The sequence below is a fragment of the Bos javanicus genome, chromosome 20 (genome assembly GCF_032452875.1).
Source record: "Bos javanicus breed banteng chromosome 20, ARS-OSU_banteng_1.0, whole genome shotgun sequence".
NCBI classification, from domain to species: Eukaryota; Metazoa; Chordata; class Mammalia; order Artiodactyla; family Bovidae; genus Bos; species Bos javanicus.
The window spans coordinates 19,137,781-19,159,435 of NC_083887.1; the positions used below are offsets into that span (position 1 = coordinate 19,137,781).

Consider the following 21,655-nt stretch of genomic DNA (forward strand, 5'->3'; position numbering starts at 1 on the left):
GCGAAGACAGCCCCGCCCATCAATAGAAAATTAGATTAAACTTTTACTGAGTATGGCCCATAGACAGTAATCCAAGTCTATGCCCAGACCAGTAATGCTAAAGAAGCTGAAGTTGAACAGTTCTATGAAGACCGACAAGACTTTCTAAAACTAACACCCAAAAAAGATGCCCTTTTCATATAGGGGACTGGAATGCAAAAGTAGGAAACCAAAACATATCTGGAGTAACAGGCAAATTTGGCCTTGGAGTACAGAATGAAACAGGGCAAAGGCTAATAGAGTTTTGCCAAGAGAGTGCACTGGTCGTGGTAAACAACCTCTTCCAACAACACAAGAGAAGACTCTACACATGGACATCACCAGATGGTCAACACTGAAATCAGATTGATTATATTCTTTGCAACCATAGGTGGAGAAGCTCCACACAGTCAGCAAAAAGACCGGGAGCTGACTGTGGCTCAGATCATGAACTCCCTATTGCCAAATTTAGACTTAAATTGAAGAAAGTAGAGAAAACCACTAGACCATTCAGGTATGACCTAAATCAAATCCTTCACGATTATAAAGTGGAACTGAGAAATAGATTTAAGGGACTAGACCTGATAGATGGAGTGCCTGATGAACTATAGACAGAAGTTTGTGATATTGTACAGGAGACAGGGATCAAGACCATCTCCAAGAAAAATAAATGCAAAAAAAGCAAAATGGCTGTCTGAAGAGGCCTTACAAATAGCTGTGAAAAGAAGAGAAGCAAAAAGCAAAGGAGAAAAGGAAGGATATACTCATCTGAATGCAGAGTTCCAAAGAATAGCTAGGAGAGATAAGAAAGCCTTCCTTAGTGATCAATGCAAAGAAATAGAGGGAAACAAGAGAATGGGAAAGACTAGAGATCCCTTCAAAAAAAGTAGAGATTCCAAGGGAACATTTCATGTAAAGATGGGCTCAATAAAGGACAGAAATGGTATGGACCTAACAGAAGCAGAAGATATTAAGAAGAGGTGGCAAAAATACACAGAAGAATTATGCAAAAAAGATCTTCATGACCCAGATAATCACAATGGTGTGATCACTCATGTAAAGTCAGACATCCTGGAATGTGAAGTCAAGTGGGCCTTAGGAAGCATCACTACGAATAAAGCTAGTGGAGGTGATGGAATTCCAGTTGAGCTATTTCAAATCCTAAAAGATGATGCTGTGAAAGTATTGCACTCAATGTGCCAGCAAATTTGGAAAACTCAGCAATGGCCACAGGACTGGAAAAGGTCCGTTTTCATTCCAACCCCAAAGAAAGGCAATGCCAAAGAATGCTCAAACTACCACACAATTGCACTCATCTCACACGCTAGCAAAGTAATGCTCAAAATTCTCCAAGCCAGGCTTCAGCAATACGTGAACCGTGAACTTCTAGATATCAAGCTGGTTTTAGAAAAGGCAGAGGAACCAGAGATTAAATTGCCAACATCCATCAGATCATAGATAAAGCAAGAGAATTCCAGAAAAACATCTATTTCTGTTTTATTGACTATGCCAAAGACTTTGACTGTGTGGATCACCACAAACTGTGGAAAATTCTGAAAGAGATGGGACTACCAGACCACCTGACCTGCCTCTTGAGAAATCTGTATGCAGGTCAGGAAGCAACAGTTAGAACTGGACATGGAACAACAGACTGGTTCCAAATAGGAAAAGGAGTACGTCAAGGCTGTATATTGTCACCCTGCTTATTTAACTTCTATGCAGAGTACATCATGAGAAACGCTGGGCTGGATGAAGCACAAGCTGGAATCAAGATTGCCAGGAGAAATATCAATAACCTCAGATATGCAGATGATACCACCCTTATGGCAGGAAGAGAAGAAGAACTAAAGGGTCTCTTGATGAAAGTGGAGAGTGAAACAGTTGGCTTAAAACAGCATTCAAAAGACTAAGATCATGGCATCCAGTCCCATCAATTCATGGCAAATAGATGGAGAAATAATGGAAACACTGAGATACTTTATTTTTTTTTGGGGGGGGGGGCTCCAAAATTACTGCAGATGGTGACTGTGACCTTGGAATTAAAAGACGCTTGCTCCTTGGAACAAAAGCTATGACAAACCTAGATAGCATATTAAAAAGCAGAGACATTACTTTGCCAACAAATATCCATCTAGTCAAAGCTGTGGTTTTTCCAGTTGTCATGTATGGATGTGACATTTGGACTATAGAGAAAGCTTAACACCAAAGAATTGATGTTTTTAAACAATGGAGTTGAATAAGACTCTTGAGAGACCCTTGGAGTGCAAGGAGATCAAACCAGTCAATCCTAAAGAAAATCAGTCCTGAACATTCATTGAACGGACTGATGCTGAAGGTGAAACTCCAATACTTTAGCCACCTTATGGGAGGAACTGACCTATTGGAAAAGACCCTGATGCTGGGAGAGATTAAAGGCAGGTAGAGAAGGGGACAACAGAGGATGAGATGGTTGGATGGCATCACCAACTTGATGAACATGAGTTTGAGCAAGCTCTGGGAGTTGGTGATGGACAAGGAAGTCTGTTGTGCTGCAGTCCAGGGAGTTGCAAAGACTTGTACACGACTGAGCAATGGAACTGAACTGAGCGTATGTTCTATTCCTTTCTATAATTATGTCCTTGCCGGGGACCACACTTTTTAGAGATAGTACAGAGTAGTTTTTATTAGTTTCAAATTTAACTAAAATAGATTTGGGTTTGGATATTGACCTGTAGGGTAATCTGTCATCCTAGTTTTCTTGGGACTGGCTTTCCCTGAACATGGGACTTGCAATCCTTAAAGCAGTAAGTCCCAGGGAAACTGGACCATTGACTACCCAACTAACCATGTGGCTGTGAGACCATGGCATGTTATGTTACAAGTCTCTGTTTTTTTAATGTGTGAAATGGGAAAAGTAATGGAACCTAACCCATAGGAGTTCAGTGACAATTAAATGAGATAGTATATGAGATATATAGATATATGAGATAGATACAAAACACAGCACTCACTACATAAACCAAGCCCTTGATAAGGACTCAATAAATACTAGCCGTTATTATTAAAACTGTTTTCCAATTTTATTGCAATATAATTGACATACAGCAATGTATAAATTTAAGGTGTACATCATAATGATTTGACTTAAAACTATCATAAAATGATGTCCACAGTTTTATTCAACATTCATCATCTCATATAGATACAAAAAGAAAAAGAAAAAAAAATGCTTTTTTCCATGTGATGAGAACTTCTAGGATTTATTTTCTTAATAACTCGCATACAGGACTTCCCTGGTGGCTCAATGATTCACTTTCCAAAGCGGGGAGTGTGGGTTCAATCCCTGGTCAGAGAGCTTAGACCCCACATACCTCATGGCCAAAAACCCAAAACATGTAAAATAGAAACAATATTGTAACAAGTTCAATCAAGACTGGATGCTTGGGGCTAGTGCACTGGGACGACCCAGAGGGATGGTATGGGGAGGGAGGAGGGAGGAGGATTCAGGATGGGGAACATATGTATACCTGTGGCGGATTCATTTTGATATTTGGCAAAACTAATACAATTATGTAAAGTTTAAAAATAAAATAAAATTAAAAAAAAAATTCTTTGAAAATAACTCTCATATATATCATCCAGCAATGTTATCACAGTACAGTGTGATCATAGTCATCACACTATATATTACATCCCAAGTATGATACACTTATTTCATAACTGGAAGCTTATATCTTTTGACCACTTTCATTCAATCTCCCCTCCCCCACCCTTATTTATGGTAACCACAAATCTGATCTGATGAGTTTAGGGATTTTTTAAGATGACCTGTGTGAGTGAGGTCATATAAGGCTTATTTTTCTCTGTCTGACTTACTTCACTTAGCATAATGCCCTCAAGATCCATGCATGTTACCTCAAGTGGCAGGACTTCCTGTTTTTTAAAGCCATTATTATTGTTGTTGTTTTACAAAGCAAGTAGATTCCTCAAAGCACTAATTCTCAGAATCTAGATCTTCATATCTAGGATTTGAAATAAATGAACTTTATGTTTAGCTTTGATGTCTTCTTTACCTTCCAGGTGACTTCTTTTTTCATTGTATTTATCCTTGAAATTAAACAGTAAAACCCATGGCTAAATAGAATCCACCATTGCATGTCCTTTCATATTTTTAAGGATATAGGTCAGAACAAGACAAATTTACTGTTTGGAAAACAGTATGGATGAATGAAGAATCAAAGGCAGCATACTGCTATGAAAAGATAAGGGGAGTTAGCCTAGATTATAATAATGACGTGGAGAAGGCAATGGCACCCCACTCCAGTACTCTTGCTTGGAAAATCCCATGGACAGAGGAGCCTGTTAGGCTGCAATCCATGGGGTCGCTAAAAGTCGGATACAACTGAGCGACTTCACTTTCACTTTTCACTTTCATGCATTGGAGAAGGAAATGGCAGCCCACTCCAGTGTTCTTGCCTGAAGAATCCCAGGGACGGGGAGCCTGGTGGGCTGCCGTCTATGGGGTCGCACAGAGTCGGACACAAGTTAAGTGACTTAGCATAGCATAGCATAGCATAATAATGACACCTGCTATTTTGTTGAGTGTAAACTCTAGGCCATATATTAGTGATCATATCCTTCTCTCTCTGCTCCCATCAGTGATCCTCAGAAGTAAATATTGTTATCCTCCTCAGTGTTCAAATGGAGAACCAATCTCAGTGAGCTTAAGTTATTTGCCCAAAGATAGTGTTGCTGCTGCTACTGCTGCTAAGTGACTTCAGTCATGTCTGACTCTGTGCGACCCCATAGACGGCTGCCCACCAGGCTCCCCCATCCCTGGGATTCTCCAGGCAAGAACACTGGAGTGGGTTGCCATGTCCTTCTCCAGTGCATGAAAGTGAAAAAATAAAGTGAAGTCGCTCAGTCGTGTCCGACTCCTATCAACCCCATGGACTGCAGCCCATCAGGCCCCTCCGTCCGTGGGATTTTCCAGGCAAGAATACTGGAGTGGGTTGCCATTGCCTTCTCCGAAAGATAGTGTTGGGTTGGCTTAAAGGTTCATTTGGCTTTTCTGTAAGATGTTATGGAAAAACCCAAATGAACCTTTTGGCCAACCCAATAGTAGTGAGAAGTGCAACAGAGATTCTAAGCCAGGTCTGAACTTTCCAAAGTAAATGCACTTTTAACTTATAACCAACAGGGTAATTTTGCAGAAAAGTATTTTGCCTCTCTGGGTTAGTTTCTTCACCTGTACAACTCAGAAGGAAAGGAAATTGCCATTGATGATTGCTTATCACATTACACATAATGAGCTATGCATGTTACATGCATCAGCTCATTTAATAATTGTGAGTAAATATTACTTCCATTTTGGGGGGTATTGGGGGGAATGGGTGGGTTTTCATCCTCTTCCAGCTTCTGACAGGGAGTCACTCTTACCAATGGAAACATGTCTTGCTGCTAAGTTGCTTCAGTCGTGTCCGACTCTGTAGACAGCAGCCTACCAGGCTCCCCCATCCCTGGGATTCTCCAGGCAAGAACAATGGAGTGGGTTGCCAGTTCCTTCTCCAATGCATGCAAGTGAAAAGTGAAAGGGAAGTTGCTCAGTCGTGTCCCACTCTTGGCGACCCCATGGACTGCAGCCCAACAGGCTTCTCCGTCCATGGGATTTTCCAGGCAAGATGGAGTGGGGTGCCATTGCCTTCTCTGGGAAACATGTCTTAGCAAAGAGCAATTCCTGCTTGGTTTCCAGAGCCCTTTCTTTCCATGGTTCAGGAAATAGCCAGCTTCAAACAACATATGCCAAATAGAAACATTCAAGGGAGCCAAATTCTGCTCTCCTACACACCAGCCAGTCCAAGAGAGAGACCCTCCAAAGCTCCCTGGCCAGAGTATGTAGTCACTCGCCAAAGCCCTCCCCTGAAACACTACCTTGCCCTCCTAAAGACCAAAGAGGGTGTGGTGGACAGTTCACTTCATATTGGTAGAAGATGTTTTGATTTACCCTTGATTGCATAGAATTCATGGCCAAAGCTCATAAATTCTATTATTGGAAATGTCGGTTAACAACTGTCTTTCACCAAATATTTTTCTGTTAATCTCATTGCTTTCTAGTTAGCATTTTTCATGTATACATTTCCCTCAGTTTCTTTCTCCAAAAGTGTAATGATACATCCTGGGACCTTTGTGGATCACTGTGCTTTCTGGAACTTTTGCCTTAGGCCTCTGAGGAAACGCTGCACTCCAGTCATGAAGAGGAAGACCCTTTGAAAGGAATGGAACCCTATCTCGTAAGGAGACTTTCTTGCCGCAACATCCAGCTTCCCCCTCTCGCCTTCAGACAGTTGGAACAAGCAGACTTGAAGAGTGAATCAGAGAACCTTCAGAGGCCAACCAGCCTGCCCTTGAAGATTCTACCCCTGATTGCTATCACTTCTGCTGACTCCAGTGGGTGAGTGACCTTGGGTGACATTGCCCCATTTTCTATTTTAAACGATGATTGTTATCTGGTATCTCTTGAGTTTTGTGGCTCATTGCTTGATTTGAGTCCAAGGGAAATGGAGTTGCTAGAGTCAAGAGAAAATCTGGTAGTTTTTCTCAGGTAATATTGCAGTCTCTACAAGAGGAGACACTTTAGTCAAATTATTTTACATGGAGTATTTGAAAAAGTATTGATAAATGCAAATGAGTATCTGGGGAAAGGAAATTGGGCTTGGAAATTAATACTGGTCACAGGTGGTTAAATAGAAAAATTTCTTAACAAATGAGAACTAATGGACAAATTAACATGTAGGCATACATATCTGAGAACAGTAGGCAATGTTCACTGATGCAAAATGAATTTGGAATCAAGAAGAGATTGTACTATAATTAGAATCAAAGGAAGTACACAACTGGCCATGAGCCTAATAATTTGGCCTTTGACATTTTCAGGTCTTGCTTACCAGAATACTGTTTCAGTTCCCAGCATAAGGAGTTTTATTCTGCATTAAGATGTATAGAAGAATGAGTGAGGCCTCCGATTACTAATGTAGCATTTGCATTTCTTACTTTACTAGGTATTTGTGTTTTTATTCTTTTTCTGCTGTTTACAGTGGGGTTTTTTACTCTTTAATAGCAATTACCAGGTAAAATGTTGTCAAAGAAAGTGAGAATTGTGGGCACATCCATTATTTGATTTTTGGGGCCAGCTGCCTTTTGAGAGGAGGAAGAAACTAGTGGTCCACACTTGAACAGACACTTGAGTATTTATAAGGATTATAGAAACAGAGCAACTTGCTGGGTCCAAATGTGATTCTTCCTCATTGTCTGCCAAGTTCAAGGCATGTCTAGAGAAGGGACCTTTTGCGTTTTCCTAAAAGTTGTTGGAAAAGTGGTGGTCAGAAAAAATGTCAGCAGTAACTATCATCTAAGATATTGAATTTAGCTGTTTGAATTGGTACAGACCAGTTCAAAGCACCTATGTTATTAAAAAAGTATGAGGAAATCACTACTAGATAAATAAGATAACACATTCTTAACTTGAAGCAAGAAGGAGGAAATACATATGTGATATATATATATTTTTCTGGATGAACTGTGTATATAAAGAAGACTGTATACCTATCCATCAGACCCATTAAAGCAGGTAGGAATTTTATAGGGCAGCTTGATCTGAGCATTCTTTAAAAAATACTGTCTTAGAAATCCAGTTTCCCCTGTTTGGCATCAGTCATGCTTTACTCATGTAGAGGGTGGGATTCACCTGCCAGGTGTGTCAGAGGTCACTAAGTCCAGTCCTGTGTTCAGTAATTTGCTAGTAGAGCTCCAAGAATTGAGTAAATAGTTGTATTCATGCCTGGGATTTATTAGAGCAAAAGAATACAAAGAAAAATCAGCAAAGAGCAAGGTACGTGGGGCAACAGCTGGAGGAAAGCAAAAACAAGTTTTCAGGAGTTCCATCTCCCAGTGGATTCAGAAGGATGTACTTAATTCCTCTAGTAATGAGTTGTGACAACACATGTGACATGTGTTCACCAGAGAAGCCTTCTATCAGTGAAGGCTATTAAAGGCTCAGTGCTTATATGAGATATCTAGGAGGCAAACTCACAGAAACAGAGTACAACCAGAGGTTGTCAGGGACTGGGCGAAGGGGAAATGAGGAACTGCTATTCAACAGGTATGCTGCTAAGTCACTTCAGTCGTGTCCGACTCTGTGCGACCCCATAGACAGCAGCCCACCAGGCTCCCCCGTCCCTGGGATTCTCCAGGCAAGAACACTGGAGTGGGTTGCCATTTCCTTCTCCAATGCATGAAAGTGAAAGTGAAGTCACTCAGTCGTGTCCGACTCTTTGCAACCCCATGGACTGCAGCCCACCAGGCTCCTCCCTCCATGGGATTTTCCAGGACGATTGAAAGTGGGGTGCCATCGCCTTCTCCATCAACGGGTATAGTCATTTCAATTACAAGATGAATAAGCTCCCAAGATCTGTCATACTGCGTTGTGGCTGCAGTTGACAACACCATATTGTGCACTTAAAATTCTGTCAGGAGGGGACATCTTATGTTAAATGTTCTTACTACAAAAAAAAAAAAAAGTTTAAAAACAAAACAAACAAAAAATAGACTCAGTACCCAGTTTTTACTGGGGGTTGGTCACTGAGGCATCCTCTTCGTAGTATGTGCGTAAATTCCAGATTCCTAGAAGGAAAGCAGTTGTTCAGCGTAAACCATGTTTTTTATGCAACCAGTTTAGGCACTGAGCCATATTACCAGTTAGGGAATGGTGGGAACCCTCCTGAAATCCAAGTTCCCAGATGCCAGCGAAGGGCCAATCTTTCCAACAGGCTTTTCTAATGATAACAGTTACTAGCCTAATGTAAATTCTTTTCTGCACAGCAGGTTTATCTCAGAATCATTAGCTTGATTTCTCTACCTTTGAGGAAGAAGGGATTATAGCTATAATTAAAATTAAAATGAACTAATTTAAGCCTGTGATGTATTCAATTAACTGATTTAAAAAAATTTGCTGGCTAAACATGACTTCTGTCTCGAACCTGGTGTTATATCATGTGCCCTTAAAAGAAAACAATGTGGTATATTTAATATGTCTCTGTGTAGTTGGGCAATGTGTATAATTAAAAATCTCAGGTTAAAGCTAAGCTTACTTAATTAAATTTGAATTTGTTGCTAAATGCAAATAACCTCCAAGTGCCAAAGGACTCGGGGTTCAGAATTGTCTCAAAGATAGTACTTTTGTTGGTTCAAAGTTTGCTTCCTTTTTAATAAAAGATCTAAGACTCAAGTATAAGCAAAACAGTACTTACCATTTACAAACATATTCAACATTTTGGAGGAAATAATTTGTCTTTTAGAAAAATGAAACAAGTGACTCGTCAGTACCAGAAGGCAGCCAGGAGAAACCATGTATGAGAGTGGCCAGAAACAAAGCCTGAAGATGTACTAAAGGAATTCTGTTATCTTTTGAAGCAAATTTTCTGGAATATCTCAACTTTGAAAGGGAGGCAGAAGGTAAATTAGGGATGACATTCTGTAGCCATGCCAGTTAACCAAGAACTACAGGTTCCTTCACTACTATCAGAACGGGCTAATGGGAAATTTAGACTACTTTAGCTAGGTTTCTACAGCCCCATTCTTCATCATTAAAGGTTAGTAGGTCCCCAGGTCCCACTGTTAATCTACACTGAAGCATCGACAATTGTGAACCTTTTCTAGAAAAGGAGATTTTCATCCCCTTTGGATTTATTCCTTTATTTAGCTTTGCTCTTTTTTTCTGATATATGAGCACATCAGACACTTGCTCTGTCAAGTATCACACAGTAGTGGGTCTACAAACTTGTGCTACCCCTTTCAAAAGCCATGATGTGGTTTCTTAAGGAAACAATTGGCCTGCAAAAAAACCACATAATTTGTTCTTGGTTAGTCTTTGACATGTTATAACTACTTACTGTATAGCCACTGCAGCAACTGCTATACTTTTTTGGGAAAATATTAGAGAAAATTCTGTTCATTATTTTTGGTTTCCTTATAACTGGCTTCAACCATCCTCCATTAATAACTCATGGGGTAGAGGTGAGTGTTCTAACAGGTTTAAGAGTCAACCAGGAACTTGTTCCTCGTTCAGAAAGTTATGATCACTATGGACTTATCACATTTATGTTAAGAAGTCTGTGTCTTGTTAGAGAAGGAGAAGTATCATATGACATCCCTTATATGTGGAATCTAAAAAGAGATGAATTTACTTACAAAACAGAGATTCACAGACTTAGAGAACAAAATTGTGGTTGCTGGGGGGAAGGTTGGGAGGATGGATAGTTAGGGAGTGTGGGATGTACATGTACACATTGCTATATTTTAAATGGATAAATAGCGAGGGTCAATTGTATAGTACAAGGAACTCTGCTCAATATTATGTGGTAGCCTGGATAGTGGGGGGTAGTTTGTGGGAGAATGGACACATATATATGTATAGCTGAGTCACTTTTCTTTTCATCTGAAACTGTCACAACATTGTTAATCAGCTATACCCAAATAAAAAATTCCAAAAAATTTTTTTAAACATGGAGGAAGAAAAAAAGTCTATGTCTTGCTTTTGGCATCTGTCCACAGACATGCCCTACATTCAAGGGTTATTCAAATATGTTTGGAATGAGATTGGAGGTCCTCTTCATTTCTTACTTCCTCCTTGTTTCACAACAACCCTTGCTGACTGCAACATAGTTCTCTGGTTAGAATCCTTGGAAGGAATCAGGAACTTCCGTTAGCCCAGCACTGGCTTACTTTCCCTGGGTGGTCCATGGACCCCCAGATACTCTGAGGAGGGTTTAGCTTGCCACACCTAGAATGCTTCCTGCACACAAGTAGGAGATTGCAGGAGCAAAGGGAGGTAACAGGAGGTAGTGCTAAATCTTTCTAGCTGTGTTTTATGGCTGCATCAGCTATAATCAAATGAGAGCCAAGGAGTAAGTTGTCCCCTCATGACAGGATGACACACCTGTGGGTGGATGAATACTCAGGAACATGTGTGGGTGGAGAATATTATAAACACTTTCTTATCGCTAGTGTGCCATTACCAATCTAGAGAAGTACACTGTGTACATTTATATTACTATGCCCTATTTTTTTAAAAAAAAGAAAATGGAAAGAAGTTGAAATAATGGTCACACTTGGAAAAAAGTCTACTCCCCAACATAGAAGGAAGGATTACCTTAGTCAAATATGGCTTCGTATTACAAAGATCTTCCAGAAATATTTCTTTGAGTTACGTGCTATTCACAGAGGAGCTGGTTTGAGATGCCAGTTAGACTTTGGGTTCTTTGATCAACTGCTCATCATCTAGATTTCCTGAGTACACACACTATGTTAGTGTGAACATAAAAAAAAAAAAAGGTAATTTTCAACATTTTGTTACTGACTCAAAAGCCGAGCAAAATAAAGTTAAGAGAAACAGAAGCTTGGTTAAAAGAGACATCTGATTTTTCAAACTTTATTTTTAACTTAAGGCTTTGACGGTGGGGATTTCAGATTTGAAGTATAGTGAGTATGAGGCTATATGAAGCTAAAGAGCTGTCTTTCATGATGAACCCATGAGACTTGCTGTTTCATATTGGATATGTGCTCAAGTTTCAAGAGATTTATTTGATAAATTCTGGCTGAAAGTTTTGTGGAAGATCTATATAATCCAGTAGGCAAAGATTTCCAAAATTGAAAATGTGTACACTTGATTGTGATTATAAAGGATCCCTTAGACATATGACATTTTTGACCTGGATTTGGTTTAAAAATGTAATCATAAAGAAATAGGAAGGCAGTGCTACCCATAATCTTAAAGATAAATGCTATGTAAAAGAAAAAAAACAACAAATGGATTCCTTTGTTTTTTAAAATACAATTTATTGGCACAACATTTGTCAAAACTCAGAATATCCACAAAACATTGCAAGAATTATTTCTAAAGTATTTACTCTGATTTAATTGAATTGAATTTTATTTTTGCTTTGAATTTTTTTTATTTTGAGATTAAAATTAGACTCTAAGTGCAATGGAACACTTTACTATATAATTCTTGATAAATGACATCTTGAATCTAATCTAAAATAGACAACTAAATAATGCTGATGGCTTTCCCCTCACACATCATAGAAACTCTGAGTGTTTTATGGTATCTGTCCTGTCCTAAATTTCAAGAAAATAAGGTATAAATGATAATTTGGTTAAAATAAAGAGTATGAAGTGAAGTGAAAGTCACTCAGTTGTGTCCAACTCTGCGAGCCCATGGACTATGCAGCCCATGGAATTCTCCAGGCCAGAATACTGGAGAGGATACCTTTTCCCTTCTCCAGGGGATCTTCCCAACCCAGGGATCGAATCCAGTTCACCCACATTGCAGGCAGATTGTTTACCAGCTGAGCCACAAGGGAAGCCAAAAATAAAGACTATGGTAATTATCAAATTCTAATTTCTTCTTCACACTACTGTAGTGCCTTCTCATTCTTGTAGTACTCTCTGGAATCCTAATTAAATTTACCTGAATAGATTGATATCATAATATACCATCACACATAACACTCTCTCTTTGTATGTAATAAAGTACCATGCACCAGGCAGGATTTACTTTTATAACCAAAGGTTTCTCTCTCACCAGGCTCCATATTCATAAAAATACTAAACAGAGTGATGACTTTTGTGCTTACCACGTGAGAGCACTGGGCCTTTTCCACACCTTTCTTATGCCAACTTTACTTGTTTGATAGTGAAGATTGGTTAGAGATCCCAATGTAGAAATGAACCCAGTGAAGCATTTAATTTACCGTGAAAAGTGATCGAAGAACAATACTGCAGCAGGCAGAGTGCAGAGCTGAATAAAAGCACTTTAATTATTTCCACCCAAGAATCATCATTTTCAGCTCCTCAGATAGCTGCTTATCCACAAACACTACCCTGTTTGACCATCTTTATATAACTCAACCTTATATAATCACTGAAGTGTTTAGGGAGAGTTTACAGTTCTTTCAAAATCATGTTCTTCTGTCTTGCAATATAATGTTTGTGGGGGAAAAATAGGTGAAAACACTCTGAATGGTCTTTATTTAACTGTTATGTGCTATATAAATGTTAATATTGGCCAAAGTATATCAGTTAGAGAAGTCTCAAATAAGAAAAAATGCATTCAATTGAAATTCAGGAAAATATGAACGTGTCAAACTCTTTTTCTGCCTATAGCTGAGCACCCCAAATGGAAAAAAAAGATTTATTTAAAATAAAATTGTATATAGAGAAAGAACTATGAGAAAAATATGTGACCTTTTGTGTTAAATACACATTTTTGTTGTTGGTTTTGCTGAGAATCCTGACTAGTTGCTTAGAATTTTTTCTAACAACTTAGGATTTAGGTATCATGTATTGTACCTATTTCTCTAATTCATGTAGAATCTTCTATCCACTTAAAAGGAATTAAGTGGACCCAGGCATTGTTAGACCTATTTCAAATCTGGGGAATTCAATCAGAATAGTATACCATTCAGTTGTTTTATGTCATTTATTTAACATATATTTATTGGTTTTATTTGATGAATTAGCATCATTTACTCTAAAGTTAATGGCTCTGAGCCTGGGAAAGGTAAGACTTTTGCCAACATTTCCAAAAGGATTTATCTCAGGGTGCTCTTATTTTTATTACAATGTGATTCCTAAAAATTGTGACTAATGCTGCCATAAGAAACACACACAAACACACACACACACACACATACACACACTCATTATGTGGAAGCTATACACAGACATTCAGAACTTTAGTATACATAGATACTTTTTATACCATATAATTTATAATGTACAAATAAGATTTAGAATATCCATTTTAGAATTCAAATGACTTTCTGGAACTTTTCCATTTTTTGGCCTTGTATTTTTGGAGTGTTCTCCTTCTTTCCTCCTCCACTAACTGTTCTGTGTCCCAGTTAACATGTGACTTTGGCTTTCTCATTTCTCCAACAGTATTGAGGTTAACTTTATTTCTTTAAATTGTATATTTCCATATATATTTTTAGAGAGTCAAGCTAAATTTTATAAATATAAAAGAATATCTGCAAGTTATATGAGTGAAAATGTTCATCTACTCAATCATGTATCAGTCATGTATTTATGTATTCACGTGCACATGCATTCAACCATTAGCAAGTGTCTATTTTTTCTACACAATGACATGTGAACTGGAGGTGGGAGGCTTACGGGTACTAACACAGTTACTTCTTTCACAGAATTTAGAATTCAGGTGGGCACACTAAAAAGAAAACAGTCACAGTCCCATTTTTTTTTATATATATAATGCACACATATCACATATGACTGAGGACATGCAGAAGTTACGCAGGATAAGAGGGGAGCACATTAGCACAGGCTTAGGAGAAATTGACACCCAAGCTGAGACCTAAAGGGAATGGTACTAAGTAGAGAGAATAGCAAAGTCCACTGACAAGGGAAAGTGGGATGTATGCATTCAGAGAACTAAAACTTTTCAGCATGGCTAGAACAAATGTTTACCAAATGTTGACCAATAGGCCATGTTGTAGGCATGGTTGGTAATCATTACCATTGCTTTTTCATGTAACCAGTGTGTGAGGATTGGGAATATTCTCCAGGAATGTGAGCATCTATGGTATAGGCACCATGAAGGCAAATAGTTCAACTGACTCAAGATTGGAACGTGGGGGTGTACAGTAAGAGAAACTGGGAAAGGGATTTGAGGATTTTTGAAAGACAGTAAAAAAATGGTTAATTGTGGCACTTAAGCTGAGTTCGGAACTTAATGAATGTGAGAAGGTACAGATATTAGGGATTGGTTCAAGATGGCAGAGTAGAAGGACATGCACTCATCTCCTCCTGTGAGAGCACCAAAATCACAGCTAGCTGTTGAACAACCATTATCAGGAGGATGCTGGAACCCACCAAAGAAGGATACTCCACATCCAAAGACAAAGGAGAAGCCACAATATCATGGTAGGAGGAGTGCAGTCACAATAAAATAAAAGCCCATACCTGCTGGGTGGGCAACCCACAAACTGGAGAACAATAATCCCAAGAAATTGTCTCCCTGTTGGGAAAGGTTCTGAGCCCCACATCAGGCTTCCCAGCCTGGGGATCTAGCAAAGGGACTAGGAATCCCCAGGAAATCTGGCTGTGAAGGCCAGAAGGATTTTATTACAGGACTTCCATAAGACTAGGGGAAATAGAGACTCCACTCTCAGAGGGCACAAACAAAATCTTTCATGCACCAGGACCCAGGAGAAAGGAGCAGTGACCCCACAGGAGACTGAGCCAGACCTACCTGCTAGTGTTGGAGGGTCTCCTGTGAAGATATGGGTCAGCAGTGGCTCACCTCGGGGATGAGAGATGGCAGCAGCAGTCCTTAGAAGTGCCAGTTGGCGTGAGGCCTCTTGGAGATTGCCATTAACCCCACCATAGAGACTGAAGATTCCAGGACTGAGTCGCCTCAGGCTAAACAGCTAACAGGGAGGGAGCACAACCCCACCCTTCAGCAGACAATTGGATTAAAATTTTACTGAGCCCTGCCCATCAGAGCAAGACCCAATTTTTCCCACCTCCAGTCCCTCCCATCAGGAAGCTTACACAAGCCTCTCATCCTCATCCTCCAAAGGGTAGACACAGAATAAGCAAGATGAACTACATACTGTCTTGCATGCCAGAATGAAAATCACATCACAGAAAGTTAATCAAAATGAAAAGGCAAAGGATGATGTCCCAGATGAAGGGACAAGATAAAACCCAAGAAAAACAACCAAATGAAGTAGAGATAGGCAGCCTTCCAGGAAAACAATTCAGAATAAGGATGGTGAAGATGATTGAGGATCTTGGAAAAATAATGGAGAAGATGCAAGAAATGTTTACCAAAGATCTAGAGGAACTAAATGATAAACAAACAGAGATGAACAATACACTAGAAGAAATCAATAGCAGAATAAGAATGAAAAAAAAAAAAAAATGAACCCAGCCTAAGAGACCTCTGGACAGTGTTAAACACACCAACATTTGCATTATAGGGGTCCCAGAAGGAGAAGAGAGAGAGAAAGGACCTGAGAAAATATTTGAAGAGATAATAGCTAAAAACTTCCCTAGCATGAGAGAAGAAACAGTCAACTGAGTCTGGGAAGCATAGAGAATTCCAGGCAAGAAAAACCCAAGGAGGAACACATCAAGACACACAGTAATCAAAGTGACAAAAAATTAAAGACAGAGATTAAATATTAAAATCAACAGGGGAAAAATGATAAATAATGTACAAGAGAACTCCCATAAGGTTATCAGCCAATTTCTGAATAGAAACTCTACAAGCTAGAAGGGAATTTCATAATATATTTAAAGTGATGAAAGGGAAGAACCTATAACCAAGAATATTGTACCCAGCAAGACTCTCCTTCAGATTTGGTGGATAAATCAAAAACTTTATAGATAAACAAAAGTTAAGAGAATTTCACACCACCAAACCAGCTTTACAATGCTAAAGGAACTTCTCTAGGCAGGAAACACAAAAGAAGGAAAAGACCTACACAAAAGAAACCCAGAACAATTAAGAAAAAGGTAATAGGATCATACATATCAATAATTACCTTAACAGTAAATGGATTAAATGCACCAACCAAACGACATGGACTGGCTGGGTAGATGAAAACAAGTGCAAGGGTGCAATTCCACGTACCACATCACTCTACTTAACCCCCCAGTCTTACGTAATTATTTTCTATTGTTAGAGCTTCCCAGGTGATGCTATTGGTAAAAAACATGCCTACCAATGCAGATGACATTAGACATGTGGGTTCAATCCCTGGGTCAGGAAGATCCCCTGAAGGAGGGCATGGTGACCCACCCCAGTATTCTTGCCTGGAGAATCCCAAGGACTAAGGGAGCCTGGGCAGCCTGCAGTCCATGGAGTTACAAAGAGACGGATATGGCTGAAATGACTTAGCATGCACACATTTTATATTGTTAGGTTAATCATGTTTCCATTATGGCTTGCAATTATAGTTATCTTTTATTTTTTGTCTGGCTATTGATTGTGAGAACTGATAAACATCTTTTACTATTATGGTTATGTAACTATTATTCTTTTTAATACCATTGTATCATGACTAGTTAAAAGAACATGACAGAATTCTATATCACTAAAACTACCATTTAACAGAAAAACCTATGATCACTTTTTAATATCCAGATGCACATTAGAATTTTCTGAAAAAATACAAATGCCCAGGTATTGTTTTCTTTCTCTAAAATTCCAGATGTGATTCTAATGAGCAGCCATGTTTAAAAACAACTGGAAACTGGACTATATGATTTTCTTTTACTTTAATCTAGTTTGTTTCACTTTTTCTATTTCATATTCTGTGTTCACATTTCATTTAGTTTAGGTTTTCCAATTTCTCTCTTTTATTTGTATTATTTCTCAAGCCTTTATCAAGTATAGTAGAAAAGCTCTTATATACATATACATATATATGTAGTATGTATAATATAATATATATATTTTAGAAAACATGAATTTTTGCTCAGCAAAAAAATTTATGACATTTTGTTCCATTTGTTTGACTATGTATGAATAGGATGCTAGATTTCTAATTTATATTCACTCAAAACTTTGATTTAATTCCATTTATTCTTTCATTATTGCTAAAAGTCTAAAAAACATTATTTTAGTGATTTTCAAAAAAGATTGAATGAGTCTTGAAATTTCTAATACTCCAGTTCTGAGAATATAAAGAAATACTATGTTGTTAAAAAAAAAAAAGAGTAATTAACAGGTGATACAGTATTATTAACTAAAGTACAGATTTTGTTGAAATTTCACACACAAAAAAGAAGGTGGAAATAGAAAGGGTTTGAGATCTCTCTAAGGCTCTATGATGTCAAAGAGGTGAAATTAGAATAACTGAACAAGCTGAAAATCTAGGAGATTATTTGTATTGAAGGATAGTATGTATGAGCCTTCAGATTTATGTTTTGAAGATCATTTAATGTGTCTTCAGGATGTCAAGGGGTTTCCAGGGAAGAGAATGACTGCAGTGGAAAAGGAGTCAAAGAATTGACAGATTTGGACATGAGTTGACTCTTCCACATCAACACTCAAATCACATGTAGGAGAGAAGAAGGACTCAAGATTTCAAAGTGCCAGAAAGGTGGAAAACTTTGAATAAATGGTACCTAGTGATCAGGGAGACTGGCAGAAGTCAGTGATAAAACAGAGTTGATTGTCAAGGATGTCAAAGGAGAGGTTTTGCAAGATGGCGGAGGAGTAATGATCAGTAAGTTAATGTGCGTAATAAGAGAGCAGCAAGTCCATCTCAGGAAGAGGCTCTGGGCTCTGAGAACAAGAGTAGCCTCCCCTCAAGTTCACTGCAAGAGCATGGTGTCCTCAGCAAAGGGCCATGTGTGAAAGGAGGTAGGATGGGGGTGACTCTTCAGAGAGGAGATGAGGATGAATGAACTTGTTTACCACAGTTAAAAAACAGGGTACCAGAAGACCTAACTAAGAAATCTGAAAGAATGAGAGTGGGGTTTTGGACAGAAAAGAGAAATCACAGAGCAATAGGGAGATAAGGATCAAAGGAGGAATTATCTGTCTCAGGTAGTTCTCTAAATTATAGATGAATTCTAAACATTTTCAAAAATTGCTCCCACTATTTTCTGACAGACGGATTCAGGGAGGCAGAAGTGCAGCCTAATAAGTGAGTCTTTTATTAAGGGCATAGGGGTTATGCTAGTCCAAATAAGTGAGTCCACAATTGTAGCCTTTGGGGCCTAGTGATACTTTTCATCATCTACTGGAAACAGCAGAAACTTCTGGTGTTTGGGAAATTTTGCATCTGCTACAATTTTGCACCTACTTTTGCATCTACTTTCAAGCTGAGTAGCTACTCAGCTGTGTCCTAGATTTATTACAGCCTGTGGAATGTGGGGAGGGATCTAATGTTTTTAAATGTGTTTTATGTTTTCAGTCAGAATATTACTTTATTTTCAACAATTGTTTTTTTAATATTTAACTCACTGTTTTGCTAGCTTTAATAACTTAGGTGTTATAATTAGCATTTGTGTTTTTCTTTTGAGAATTTCCTTCCTTAGAAATGACCATTGTCTTAAATAATTCTATTTCCTTAAATATTCTTAAATACTATTTCTGCAATTCAACATTATTCTAGCTCATCATACTGCCAGTTTTAGCAGAAAAACCTAGAAAAAAATGAATGTTATGTGGACAAATTCTATTTGCAGAAAACTAAATGAGCCTATTAATGTGACTTCACTGAAAGAACACAAAGGCACGTGCATATGTTTTTCTTTTAACGAGTGTAATGTGTTACTCGCAGATTTTATCTGATAGAAAACTGTATTCATGTTAATTTTAATGCAAAGCTATTGGATAGAGTTGCATGGTTAAATTCTGGGACTAAAAGCCTTTATATAATGCCTCTGAAAACACAATTTTTTCTTCTGGTCTCTTCTATGACTTAGTTAAGGGTCATTTTTGTTTGCTTGAATCCTCACCATCTGAAATAATATCTGTGACTAGAATTTAGCAGCTGTAGAGTGTATCATATTTACAAAATGCCTTAGCAAATGGCATTAATTCTACTCCTCAGAGAGACACACAGAGAGGGCTTCATTTGACTTAAAAGAAATTTAAAGGTTGATTGAATTTCAGATTGTTGTTGGTTTTTTATAGCAAATAAAGACTAGATAGAATCTTTACCTTCTTATTTTGCTTTATAATTTCTTGTATGTTCTGTTCAGTGTCCACTGGAAAAACTGAAGTGAGGGCTAATGATTTTAGGCTTAACTGTTTCCATAAAACTGCCCTGTAAGTAAAAGATACTCTTTTCAGTGGCAAAACAGTGAACACATAGTAAGAAAATTCACATTCATGGACCATTATCTAAGCATTAAGAGGATCATTATAGTAACTATAGGGTAACATGGAAGACCTTGGGAACTTTGGGGAAGAAAAGCGAAATACATAAGTACAACTCTATGTTTCAATTACAAACTGCAAAATAGATGCCTGCATGTGTCTAAAAACTAGAAATCAATATGAAAATAATTAGGGTTTTTTGGAATAACCAGATTGTGAGATTTTTTCCTCTCATGTTAACTTCTATTGTATTAATGAAATGTTTGTCCAATCAGTAAAATTACATTAAAATTGTATTCATGGTTTATCTGCAGTTTCATTCATCCAAGCACCTGTAGAGCTTTAGTATATGATAGACAATGTTTTATGTACTTGGAGTATATTTATGAATCGATAAAAATGAAATCCACAGTATTTTGTTTCTCACATGTAACTTGACAGGAATCCTTGGCAAATATGAGGGAAGACAGGAATCCTTGGTAAATATGAGGGAAGGAATACTTGGAGTTTTAGAGTTCTCCTGATTATTTTGTGTTATCAGGCTTTGTTGACAGCAGACTTCACAAAAAAGAGCACCAACAGAACATATTGATTAAGCCAAACTTAGTATTATTCTCACTGAAATAAAGAACACTGCCTTTAAACTTAGAAATATTTTAGAAGGGAGAAGTAAATAAAATATATTTATAGGGTTTTATATCCTAGTCTTGTTAGGTGGACAATGGTTGGAATTGTAAAGACTTTAAGGACCTAGAAACTTTAGATTAATGAAGTTTTAAAATGAAGTGAGGGTCAGAAAGAATTTTGATGAGCAAACTATTAGTCTTGATAAGTAAACTTTTGTCTTACCTTCTAGGAGCAAGCATTCCATGGAGTTAGGACCTAGGTCATCTTTGTTCCTTGGATTAATTTGGCACTAAAGCAGGCGCTTAAGCTTTGACCCCAAATTGTTTAGCACTGGGATAGGAAAGAGCTTGGGGTTTAATGCTTACCACTTCCTTTGTGAGTGAGCGTATGTGCTATGATCTGAATATTTATGTATCCCCAAATTTATAGGTTGAAATCCTAAACCCCCAAGGGAATAGTATAAGGAAGAGGAGGGACTTTGGGAGTTCATTGGTGATGAGGGAGGAAGACTTAGGAACAGAATTAGTGCCCCTGGAAAAACCCCTGGCTTTCATCATGTAACGGCACAGTGAGAAGGTCATCTATGAACTAGGGAGTGGCCATTAATCAAACACTAAATCTGCCAGCCCTTGACCTTGGGCTTTCCAGACTCGAGAACTGTGAGAGATGAATTTCTATTGTGTATAAGCCACCTAGTTTAAGGTATTTTGTTACAGCAGCCTGAATGGACTAAGATACTAGGCTTGATACTCATTCAAACAGACATTGCAAAAAAAGGGTTCTCTGTACCCTCTTTTGAAATCTATATCATCGTCACCCTCTTGTTTGAGAGTATAACCCTAGGGATAGCCAAGGGATGAGAGGTCAAGGAAGGTAGAGTGGAAAACTGATTTGGTTAGTTGGCATCTTTTGTTTTGAAGGGATTTCAGGATGGTAGGAGAGAGAGCCCAACCTTCCACCAGGAAAGCTAAAGGGGACAGGTATCTCTTCTGCATACCTCTCTGCGAGCAGTTAGACCTCAGGGTGGTCACTCTGATGGTCCCAGCCAGGACTTTGAATCTTGAGAGGATGGCTCAGACCCACCATCATGTGTCGCCACTAGAAGTTAGC

At 38.3% G+C, this 21,655-nt stretch overlaps 1 protein-coding gene across 7 annotated transcripts in view; it reads left to right on the forward strand.

The window, feature by feature from the left end:
• PDE4D (phosphodiesterase 4D) overlaps window positions 1–21,655 on the forward strand; it is a 1,603,025-nt gene that overhangs the window by 532,412 nt on the left and 1,048,958 nt on the right. For all 7 annotated transcript variants that reach the window (XM_061393128.1, XM_061393125.1, XM_061393122.1 and 4 more), the window contains one exon: window positions 6,219–6,448. In XM_061393128.1, coding sequence (XP_061249112.1) covers window positions 6,219–6,448 — 230 coding nt within the window. The remainder of the gene's footprint in view (window positions 1–6,218; window positions 6,449–21,655) is intronic.